General features: G+C 31.8%; 1 protein-coding gene across 7 annotated transcripts in view; it reads right to left on the bottom strand.

The window, feature by feature from the left end:
• Positions 1-4,043: 4,043 nt before the first annotated feature.
• LOC101898238 (nicotinate phosphoribosyltransferase) overlaps positions 4,044-13,015 on the bottom strand; it is a 50,066-nt gene continuing 41,094 nt past the window's right edge. For all 7 annotated transcript variants that reach the window (XM_059124548.1, XM_020039701.2, XM_011297526.3 and 4 more), the window contains 4 exons: positions 6,719-6,984; positions 6,513-6,639; positions 6,162-6,444; positions 4,044-4,914 (listed from right to left, as the gene is read on the bottom strand). In XM_059124548.1, coding sequence (XP_058980531.1) covers positions 4,837-4,914; positions 6,162-6,444; positions 6,513-6,639; positions 6,719-6,984 — 754 coding nt within the window. In that variant the 3' untranslated portion in view covers positions 4,044-4,836. The remainder of the gene's footprint in view (positions 4,915-6,161; positions 6,445-6,512; positions 6,640-6,718; positions 6,985-13,015) is intronic.

A 13,015-nucleotide genomic window follows, 5' to 3' on the forward strand; every position in this document is an offset into this window, starting at 1 on the left:
TACGGTAATATTTGTTTGCACATCCAATTCCTAAACCGTCATTGTGAATTAATTCTCAATTCACAGTGGAATACCTTATTTACGAATAACAGGGTGACACCGTAAATATCTACTTTTATATTGTTTTTGAGGAACAAAGATGTATCCATTTGGAGTCACATATAAAAAAAAACAAGTAAAAAAGCAGTAAGTTTGGCAGGGCCGAACTTTGAACACCCTCCACCATATGGAACGAATTTGGAAATTCCCAAAAAAATAAAATCCGTTAAAAATTCTGTTAAATCTTAAAAACACCGAATATTGTTGTTATATTGGGGTCTATACAAAGACGTGGACCTGCATAGACAACTGTTTGTCATAAGCCATTACAATATCCAAATACAACAAAAAAAACGGTGATTAATGTAGCTAAAATACCGAATATAGGGAGGTAGCTGCATAGAAAATTGTCTGTCACAGGCTGTAGTGCCTATTAGAAACTTCAAATGCGAAATTTTAAACAATTTGAATATTGTACTTAAAATCATCAAAATGTCATCAAGGTAATGGATACTACAGCCTAAGACAAAAAATTGTCTATGCTGGTCCACGTTATCATATAGGCTCAATATAACGGTACCTCCCAATATTCGGTATTTTCATGATTTTAGCGACATTATTCGCCGGAATTGTTTCAAATTTAATATTTGAAGTAATGGATACTACACCCTATGACAGAAAATTGTCTGTGCTGGTCCACGTCTTCGTATAGCCCCATATAACAGCACCTCTCGACATTCCTATTTTGATACTACAGCCGTGACAGAAAATTATCTATACAGGTCCAGAACTTCGTATAGGCCCCATATATCAGTAGCTCCCTATATTCGGTATTTTTATGATTTGACCGACATTATTCACCGGAACTGTTCCAAATTTATTATTTGAAGTTCGTAATGGATACTACAGCCTATGCCAAAAAAATTGTCTATGCAGTTCCACGCCTTCGTATAGCCCCGATATAACGGTACTTCCCAATATTCGGTATTTTCATGATTTTAGCATTTTCGTTCCGCATAGTTGAGGGTATTCAAAGTTCTTATTGCTTTTTTACTTGTTTTGAATAAGTTTCAGTAACAACTACTGTATATAGTTCTCTGATTACATCTCATCTGTTTTTCACTTTTTTTCTATTTCTATTTTCTTTCTTTGTTTCTTCTTTTATGTATTAGCCTTAGATTTATAGTTCTCATTTTGACGTCTTTATTTGTTCTCTCTCACTCACTCGTTTTTATAATAACTTTGTTGTTTACATAGATTGATTTGTTTGAATGTGTTTATGCTTATTGACGAACGTTGATCTTTTGTTGCAACATGATAAAATATCCTGGATTGATATTCTCGATACTTCCATGTACAGATGAGAGGTATAAATACGAGTGAGTGGGAAGCCATTCAGTTCAGTATACAATCGCAACTTATAAATTTTGAGATAGAGATAAAATTGTGTGCTAAGTAGACTGTCACTGTACAACTCGTAATCTAAATGGAACCTCGTTTTATCTACTGTAAATCTCACCGAGAAATTGTTAGAGAAAGGTCAAAAGTTAGAAGGTGCCGTCTTAATGATATCCCACACCACCATGCATATTTAGTAGATATTAGTAGAATAAACGATTATATAGAACATTTATGTAAAGTAGATCCCTCATCATGATCATCGAAAGAAACTAATTCCACCCTGAATAAATTTGCATTAAATTTGATGGAGGTATTTGTGTCTCTCGACTTTGAGTACCCTTAGATTGAAACATATATATCGGAGCTATATCGAAACCGATTTTTTAAAAATCTATTCCATTTGAGCTCTCGGGAGCCTTATCCAAATCTGAACCGATCTTTATGAAATTTAGCAGAGGTTTTGTATACTATAGCTGGCGCCATAAATCATTGTTTGAGAGTCTATTTTACGGCCGTGAGGGACAACCCATAGCAAATTGTTTTAACATTGGATATATGGGAGCTATTGCTATAATTAAAACAAATTGTATCTAATATCTTAACACAAATATCAAGCATTTATTTTATTTCAATACACCTATTTATTTATTTTTTTTATACTTACATATTAAATATTGTTGTTTTTTACTAATGTTATAATTTACATACATTGTTGCTATAATTTAAGTTTTGTTTTTTATTTTTTTTTTTTATAATTCTTGTGCAATGAAATTTCTACCGATAATTTTGCCTAAGAAAAAAAAATAGTCCACAGCAACTGTAAATTTGTAGAGAGGATATAAACAATAAATTTTGAAAATATATTCAGTTCGTTGCAAATCTGTTGCGCAGATTCACTACAATTTGAGCAAATTTTAAATATACTGTAAGAACCAGTTTTGAATAGAAATACCTTCGCTTTAAAGGAAACATAAAAGGGAGAAGAAAGAGATGTTTATAGGTGACCTAAAAACTGCTTTCGTTATTGACAACGATTTATAGATTTTTATTTCCATGAAAAATCTGAAAATCCTCAAAAGACCTCAATAGGCCTCTACATTGCTTACACAAGACATGTTGAAGGAAATATATTTAGAAACTGGTGCGAAAATGAACAATATCGGTCCACTCCATCCAGTACCTCTCCCACAAAAGGTCAAAAGTTTGAATAATTATAACTCTTATTAAATGTGATGTAAGTGCCCGATTGTCTTCCACATACACACATCACAATATTTGTGTAAGCCCAAGGTCTGATATGAAGATGGAATACATACGTCAACCCCCTCTGGTACCTCCCCCACTAAAGGGTTAAAATTTTGAATATTCATGAAGCTCATAAAAGAGAAATTAACATCCAATTTCATTCAGACTTGGTACATCTCAATATTTCCATCAACACAAGATCTCTTATAAAGATTATAGAGATCGGAGCATTTCTTCTGGTACCCCTCCCACTTAGGGTTCAAGATTTTGAAAAACAAAACGCTCAAAGAAAGCGAGAAAAGCATCCAACTCTCATCAAATTTCACACATCCAAATATTTTTGATAGCAGAAACTGTTGTGAGGATGATATATATCTGCTAACCCTTCACAGTCACAATTTTCAATACTTTTATCTGTCATAACTTGCGAAACAATTCGGCGATTCTTTACAACTTCCTATATCTAAATATGTCTCCTAGCCAGAAATCTGTTATGAATATGTAATTTATCGAAATTTATGATATCGCATAAAATTGGATATAAAAGTTGGATTTCCTTCAAATTTAGCTCATACCAATATTTTTATCTGTATTAGATGAGGTATGAATATTTGTTACCTCACGCATATTTGCACATTTTCAAAAATTTGCACATATTTTATATAAAGTATAGGACGCAGTCGATATATTCCAAATCTGGCATGTTGTAATATTTATATCGAATTGGTAAATATTGGTCAACTGTTTCAGAACCTCCCCCATAAAGGGTCAACAGTTTGGATAATCATAACTCAAGGCTGGGGGTATACATCTGTCGGCAAAACCGACTGATACTATTTTACTTGTTTTGTATTCTACAAACCATACTCCCCGGATGACACTTTTCAGATGTCTTTATTATTAAGATCCTGCTCCACTATGCACTATATTTTCTATAATATTGTTTCACTATAAATTTTTTGTTTTTCACAAAACTTGTTCCATTATTTCTATAATCAACATATTCTAACACAAAAAGATAAACGATATTGTGATATTCTGGTTTTCTATTTCATTGTATATTCTTGTGTATGTAAGGCACATTGTACGGTTTCTATTGTTCTTGGTGTATATATGTTGTGTGTGTGAGTGTGAGAAATCTAACTAAAAATTAAATATGCCAATAGAAGGAAACCAATCATCCAATATTTTTTGTTTCTCATCAGATAACAGGAGAAAAAAGATAAATAAAAAACATAATTTTTGTTTTGCTTTTTCTTTGCAGGTCTTTTTGTATAATTTTTAAAAAATATTGATTTTATTTGGTGTCTTTGTTTTGTTAAATGGTTTCAATAAATTGTGCATAAACTTTTGTGTTGTTGTTTTGTTTTTTTTTTAATATATATTTTTTGTTTTCATACAAATTCTTTAACTTTTACTTAAGCAGCTATAGGTGAGGGTTTTTCCACACAGAAAAATAAGATTGTTGTAGCTAGGGAGGATTGTATGTACTCTTCTTTTTTCCTACATAGTTTAGGTGTATGTGAATATATATTTTTTTAAAATATATATATTCCATTTTATAATTAAGTAGTTTAATAATTATAATGAATTATATATGTATATTAATAAGTAGTTAGAATAGTTAAGCATCTTATATTTATTAAAAAAAAAACTCTACTATAAAAACATTGTTGCTTGTCTTGTTTCAAAATTGTTAACAACAAAAAATCCCTTATAAATTATAACTACCAGCAAATAACAATCTTAAAACAAAATATTTATTTTTATTTTTTTCTTTTTTGCTTTCAAACACAACTCCATTGGGTTTGCAAAATGTTTTTTTTAATATCATCTGTACATGCAATGTTACATACAATTTCCAAATTTTTTATATTTTGTTTTTAAGATTATTGCCAAAATTTGTTTGAAAAAAATGTAGATTTTAGCAACAACAATTGAATTGAATGCTATGCCAACCAAATATAAAAAATAACTTTTTGTAACAGTCCTGTACAAATATTTTTTACTCCACATAACAACCAGTGCTATGGTTTTAGAATACGGCATAACCAGCTATTGTCGTCGTTGTTGTTGTGTAATTTTGTTGGCTTGTTCAAATTGTTCCAAAAAGCCATAGGTTTTTGTTGGTGGACAAATGCCTTATATAGATCATGACAGTTCACCAATTGGAGCATTCTGCAGCCACAAATCATGAATGAAATTGTACAAATTATCGCTGACAGCAACCTGCAAAAATAAGTTGAAGAATTATAAAAAGTATGATATCAAATAAATTAATTTTATGAGAATTGGGGTTGTAGTTCTTAGATTGTGGTCCCTAAAAAATTTCATGGAATTTCCTCCCTTGTTGGTTTTTGAAAAAATATTCTCAAAAGGTCTTTGCATAAAAGACTAGACGGTCTTCCCATAGAAGACCAGAAGGGTATCCTCATAGAAGACCAGAAGAAGTTCTTCTCATAGAAGACCAGAAGAAGGTCTTCTCATAGAAGACCAGAAGAAGGTCTTCTCATAGAAGACCAGAAGAAGGTCTTTTCATAGAAGACCAGAAGAAGGTCTTCTCATAAAAGACCAAAAGGTCTTCACATAGAAGACCAAAACGTGTTCTCATAGAAAGAGCAGAAGGTCTTCTCATAGGAAGAGCAGAAGGTCTTCTCAAAGGAAGAGCAAAAGGTCTTCTTATAGGAAGAGCAAAAGGTCTTCTTATAGGAAGACCAGAAGGTCTTATCGTAGAAGACCAAAAGGTCTTCTCATAGAAGACCAGAAGGTCTTCGCATAGAAGGCCAAAAGGTCTTCTCATGGAAGATTAAAAGTTCTTCTCATAGAACACCAGAAGGTTTTATCATAGAAGACCAGTAGGCCTTCTCATAGAACACCAGAAGGTTTTCCCATAGGAGATCAAAAGTTCTTCTCATAGAAGACCAAAAGTTCTTCTCAAAAAAGACCAGAAGATCTCCTCATAGGAAGACCAGAAGGTCTTCTCATAGAAGCCCAAAAGGTCTTCTCATAGAAGGCCAAAATGTCTTCTCATAGAAGGCCAAAAGGTTTTCTCATTGAAGGCCAAAAGGTCTTCTCATAGAAGGCCAAAAGGTCTTCTCATAGAAGACCAAACAGGTCTTATTATAAAAGACCAATAGGTCTTCTCATAGAAGACCAAAAGTTCTTCTCATAGAAGACCAGAAGGTCTTCTCATAGAACAACAAAAGGTCTTCTCTCAGAAGACCAAAAAGACTTGTCATAGAAGACTAGAAGGTTTTCACATAGAAGACCAAAAGGTCTTCTCATAGAAGATCAAAAGGTCTCCTCATAGAAGATCAAAAGGTCTTCTCACGGGAAGACCAAAAGGTCTTCTCATAGAAGACCAAAAGGTCTTCTCATAGAAGACCCGAAGGTCTTCTCATAGAAGAAGTTCTTAGAGAACCCAAATTTCCTTTTTCCTTCACATCTAATAACTTGAACGTAGTTATTATCCCTACCTTATATGGAGTGGGATTCAGTGTTCGTTTGTGATCATTCCGCAGTGTCTTCAATGACATTTGAACCCTCTCCCGAACCTGTTCTAATCTCGGCAGCGGCTGGACTATTTTACCATTTTGCCAATAGATTTTATACAAGGACTCGACATGCGATGGAATGACATAGGCGCGCTTTGACTCCTGGAAAGGATGGCGGCAAAGCACCTTTTGTCCCACAGCCGGTGGAGGCTCGGTGACCTTTTGTAAAAGGTCAATTAGGGCATGGCCATCGGCGCTGTATAGTCTGAAATAAAATTATTATTTTATTATAATTTTTTTCAGTTAAAATATTGAAATTTAAAAATTCCCTACCTGAATGCATTCTTATGTCCCGGCATGGTAACCTTTTCCACATCCTGACTTAGTTTAATTCTTGGTTGACCATTAATCTCAACCAATTTGTAGACACAGCCCAAGGCCGGTTGTCGTTGACAGGTTACTGTAAAATAAATAAAATTAGATTTAATATTTTTGAAATTATTTTTTTTTTTTTTTTTTTCAAAATTCCCACCACTCACCCAAATGTGTGCCAATACCAAAACAATCAATCTTGTGCCCTTGTTCGTTTAGGCTCAAAATCGTATCCTCATTGATGTCATTCGATGCCACAATGGTGAGTTTACTGAACCATGGCACTTTGAAATTCTCTCCCACCCGTTCGAATGTCTCACGAGCCAGACACGACAAATAGGCCAAGTCACCGGAATCGATGCGAACACCCACAGCCCGATAGCCCAAATCGTTGAGGGCCAAGGCCACGGCTGAAAAGTTAAGCAAACCACTCCTGATGCCACGGAGAAAAACGTCAAAAAAGAGAGGTGAAAAGAGAGAGAGAGAGACAAAATAATATTTTAATTAGTGATTTTAATAAATAATTTAATTTTTTAATAATAATAAATTGTTATTTACAAAAGTGCATAGCAACTTGGGTGTTTGAGGGTGTGTTTGTGTGTTAATTAAAAACGTGGTAAGTAATAAATTTGTTATCCTAACCTACAAAACCTAGAGTTTAAACTAAAAATTCTGATAAATGGGTTATTTATTGATTTTAAAAATAAAATATTGAAACATAATATTAATCGAGATGTGTAGAAATTGTTTCTGATATGAAGACAACGTTAACAGGAATCGACGTTTATAATTCTGAACGACCAAGGATAAATCTTAAAAAAAAACTCCCAAAGGAAATATTTCATAATCGATGAATATAGACTTAAAAACTCCGAAAAAAATTATCCTCCAAAAATTTTAAAATTATAACTCTTTACTGCAAAAAACGAACCCCTAATAATTTTGAAAAATAAAGCTAATAAATTCGTCTCCGAAATTCACTTGATAATTATATTCCTTTAAAAATGATCGAGTTTGGCACTAAAAATTGCCATTTTGAAATATTCCTCTAAAAATCAACGATTATTGCTCTGAAAGTCCTTGAAATGTTTAATTTAAAAGTTATTGATATTATCTCTCTTTCTTTTGGAAATCACTAATAATTGCCACAAAGAGCCTTGAAAAGTTATTTTAAGATTCTACACCTATAGCTCTGAGTTTTCTTGAAATAGTTTCCCTGGAATATCCACTAAAATTTTTAATATCCACTTTGGAATTTTTTTTTTTAAATCCTCGATAATAACTACGAATATCTGTAAAAACTTCCAAAGAACTATAATTTAAAAAAAAAAGTCTAAATAATACCTATGAGAGTCTTTAAAAGCCCTATTGTTTTTAAAATTCAAAGATTAAAACGAAGTAAATTTCCCAAAAAACTTAAATAACTTAATTCTTAAACAATTATGATTGAGCATATCCTGTTGGTCCTTGAAAAAAATATTCCGTAAAAATCCTCGTTTGTAGATCAGATTCAGAAAAAAACCAGACAAAAAGCAGTAAGTTCGACCGGGCCGATCTTTAAATACCCTCCACCATTTGGAACGCATTTGGAAATTTTCAAAAAAAAAAATAAAATCCGTTAAAAATTCTTTTAAAATGTAAATAATACCGAATATTGCTGTTATATTGGGGTCTATAGGAAGACGTGTACCTGTATATGCAACTTTTGTCAAAAGCCATTGCAATATTCAAAAACGAAACTTGAAAAAAAGAATTCCGGTGAATAATGTAGCTAAAATCATGGGAGCTATACGAAGACCTGGACCTACATAGACAATTTTCTGTCATATTCTGCATTACCTATTAGGAATTTCCATTATGAAATTTCAAACAATTTCGGTGAATATTGTACCTAAAATCATCAAAATACGGAATATAGGGAGGTACTGATATATGGGGCCTATACGAAGACCGGAACCTGCATAGACAATTTTCTGTCACAGGCTGTAGTTCCCATTACGATCTCTAAATACCAAATTTGAAAAAAAAAACTCGGGTTAATAATGTCGCTAAAATCATCAAAATACCGAATATCGGAAGGTACCCCTCTATGGAGGCTATACGAAGACGTGAGCCTGCGTACGCAATTTTCTGGCATAGGCTGTAGTACCTATTACGAATTCTAAATACGAAATTTGAAACAACTCCGGTGAATGATGTCCCTAAAATCGTCAAAATATCGGGAGTACCGTTGTATTTACGAATTTTAAATACGAAATTTGAAACAACTCCGGTAAATAATGTCCCAAAAAATTGTCAAAATATCGAATATCGTGGACCCATATAGACATTTCTCTACCAGGGGGTAAAGTGCTTAGAAATAACTTCTGGTATGGATTTTGAGACAATTCCGTTGAAAAATGTAGCTAAAATCATAAAAATACCGAATGTAGGGCGGTACCGTTTTACACGTTATCGTGGACCTATATAAACAATTCTCTTCCAGGGGGTAAAGTACTCAGGAGGAACTCCTATTGTGGACTTTCATTCAATTTTATTGAAAAATTTGGCTACAATCATCAAAATACCGAATATCGGGGGGTACCGTTATATGGAGGCTAAATTATATCATGGATCGATATCCATCATCTTCGAACTTGACCTGCCTGCAGACAAAATATTGATCTGTCCAAAATTTTAGCTTTCTATCTTAATTCGTTTAGACTCTACCGTGATTACAACAGACGGTCAGACGGAGGACAGAATACTACGTATGGTGGAGGGTATATAAAATACACGTTTGATAGTCGGACCATCTAAAACTAAAAAAATATTTCTAAAAATCCGAGTTTCATGGCCTGTTGGTCCTTGAAAAACTTTTAAAAATTAATTTCAGGAAAAATGATTGGGACTTTCGAAGAGATTGTCAAGGTTTTTCTGAAGCATACATTTTTGAGGATAATTGCCGAAATATTTATCGAAGAGCATTTAAGAATTTATCAAAGAGATTGTCAAATATTTGCGAAGAATAATTTTCAGAGAATATTCGTTAATTTGTAGAAAAACTTATTTCAAGGGCTTTTCAAGCTTAGACTATAAAATATGTTTTTTCTACAAATTAAGAAATATCCTCTGAAAATTTTTCTTTACAAATATTTGACAAATTCTTTAAAAAAAAAAAAATTAAAAACTCTTGTGTCGATCTTGAAAGTGATCAGTGATGATTTTCAAAATTTTGTCTGGTTGTGGGGGAGGTACCAGAAGAAGTGGTCCGATATTACTCATCTCGAAACTCGATCTAAGTTTGGCAATAATATTACGATGTGCCAAATATAGACCAAATCGGAAACTCCCTTTGAGAGTAACTGCGAGACAGACAAATTAATAGCTCTTTAATAACCCTTATATTTCTGCAAAATTGTTATTAAAAACACTCACAACAGCCCTGATATTAAAAAAAATATTTTAAAATCCTAGTTAATAGCTCTGAAATTCCTATGAAATATTGAATTTTAAAATCTATCTATTATCGCTGTAATATATATGAGATATTCATTAAAATAATAATTTAAATGTCCAAAATAATAATCCTCCAATAGCCTTGAAATTACTTCACAAAAATTAAAGTACACATTTTTTGTCCTTTATAGAGCTCTGGCACTGCACTGCACTAAAAGTCCTCAAAAATTGATTTCAAAATCTCAAATTTCTTTAATAAAAAGTCTTCCATTTCTTGACACCTTGAAAAAAGATTAAAAGACTTAAAGATTCACGTTTTTGACTCTGATAATGCTTCGAAAAATTCATCACATTTATTGCCCTTTATAAGCTCTGACATTCCTTCACTGCACTATTCCTCAAAAAATTGTTTTCAAAATCAAAAAAAAAATCTTTCCTTTAAAATTCACGTTTTTGGCTCTGATAATGCTTCGAAAAAATCATCCCAATGTCGAAATTTTTAACTGCCTAAAAATTTGGTAAAAACCTATTCTTATGATTCTAAGAGTCCCTTAAAATGATATTCCTAAAAACACAAAATTAAAGTTTAATAGTCCCTGAGAAAGCAATATTCTAAAAATTCACGTTTGAAATGTTCTAAAATCCTTGTTAACCTCGGATATGATGCTCTCAATTTCTTCGAAATCGATATTATTAAATTATTTTAAATAGGAAATGAAAAAATAAATGTGAAATATTAGAAAAAAATCAAGCGTAATAGCGGCTCAAACATGTTCGGTTTACAGAAGCCATGCAGTGTTATCTCTCGGACCATTTTAGACTGGGGAATAAAATTGTTTTTTATTTTTTTGCATTGTTTTGTTTTTTTTTTTTTTTCAAACTAGAAACAGTGACAATTTCCACTTAATAATGAAATGGATGATATGAAATGCATGGGTGTGGTGGAACAATGGATGATTGTATGGATCACAAGAAAGTGATTTAGTGGTATTTTAAATACATTTACTTAAAATTCTAAAAAAACAATTTGCAATTCAAATCTAGTAATATTGAGTTCATTTGTTTCTGCTATATTAACTTAAACCCAAGCCTAAATCTAAATGCAACATGGAACAGTTGGTGTTTTTTTTTTGTTTTTTGGGGAAGAACAAAGACAAAAAGTAACAATATTTTGTTTTCAAATAAACTTAACACACATAGACATAAACAAATACATACATATAATTAAAAAATATATATTTTTAATTTTTATATTTATATCTGAGAAATGAATTTTTATTATTTTCTTGGTTAAATATGAATTCATTTTTTGTTGTTGTTTTTTATTTATTTATTTATTTTTTTTTTTTTTTGGAGTTTTGGTGGTTGTAATGATTTGAAGATAGTAGATGTCTGTGTCGTTTTACATACCTCTGCCAAAATAGTGCCGGGAAGTCATAGGGTTTGTTTTTTGTTTTTTTTTAATTTTCATTTTGAATGAAGTTTTACTTTGGTTAAACGATGCTTTTTTTAATGAGAATTTAAAAATTGTTTTCATTCCTGATTAAATTAGAATAATGGTTAATACATTTTTTTAAAAATTATAAAAAAAATATATGAGAAGAAAATAACAAGCCAATTTAAATAAATAATGTACAGTGAAGCAAAAAAATATAAATAAAAAAAATGGTATTAGTAATGCTACAAACCAAAAGCAATGATGGGTTAGTATGTAGTCGACATTATATGAGGAATAAAATCTAATAATAATTAAAAAAAATAAAATAGTATTAATAACAAAAAAAAAAAAAAAAAAAAAAAAAAAAAACAAGGAAAACAATCAATCAGTGTTCGTCCTTAAACAAAACTTCTTTTAAATACGCAAGTCGATGCCCCTGAAAGTCCTTCAAAATATTAATAAAAGAATACCTACGTTAATAGTCTCTTCTATATAGCTCTGATATTCTTAAAAAAAAAAGAAAAATGCTGTAAATTTGGTCGGGTCGAACATTAAATACCCTCCACCATTTGGTACAAATTTGGAATTTTTCAAAAAAAAAAAAAATAATAAAATCCGTTAAAAATTCTGTTAAAATCTTAAAAATAAAGAATGTAGCCGTAATATTGGGGTCTATACGACGACGAGGACCTGCATAGGCAAATTTTGACATAAGCCATTACAAAATTCAAATGCGAAACTTAATAAAAAAAATCTTTGAAAAAAGATGCTAAAATCATCAAAATATCGTATATCAGGAGGTATGGGGGCTGTACGATGACATGGACCTGCACAGACAATTTTCTGTCATAGGCTGTAGTATCCATTACGAACTTCAAATACCAAATTTGAAACAATTCCAGTGAATGATGTCGCTTAAATCATTAAAATACAGAATATCGGGAGGTACCGTTATATGGAGGCTATTCGATATCGTGGACCTATATATACATTTCTCTTCCAGGAGGTAAAGTGCTTAGAAATAACTTTTAATATGAATTTTTAGACAATTCCATTGAAAAATTTGGCTACAATCATCAAAATACCGAATATAGGGAGGTACAGTTATATGGGGGCTACACCAAAACGTGGACCTGCACAGACAATTTTCTGTCATAGGCTGTAGTATCTATTACGAACTTTAAATATCAAATTTGAAACAATTCCGGTGAATAATGTCGCTAAAATCATGAAAATACCGAATATCGGGGGGTACCGTTATATGGGGCCCATACGATATCGTGGACCGATATAGCAAAAACAAAAGACTAATCTGTGCAAAAATTTACCTTCCTATCTTTATTGGTTTTGACTCTAGCGTAGCGGACGGACAGGGATATATCGTCTTAAAATTTTACGCTGATCTAGAATATATATACTTTGTTGGGTCTAAAATTATTATATCGATGAGTTACAAACGGAATGACGAACTTAATATACCCTCCATACTATGCATGGGGGAGGGTACAAAAAACGAGTTAATAGCCCACTAAGTTTTTCGAAGAAAATCAAGTTAATATCTGTATAGATCGTTGAATTTAAAAAAAAA

Source organism: Musca domestica, unplaced genomic scaffold, assembly GCF_030504385.1.
Source record: "Musca domestica strain aabys unplaced genomic scaffold, Musca_domestica.polishedcontigs.V.1.1 3, whole genome shotgun sequence".
Classification (NCBI taxonomy): Eukaryota; Metazoa; Arthropoda; class Insecta; order Diptera; family Muscidae; genus Musca; species Musca domestica.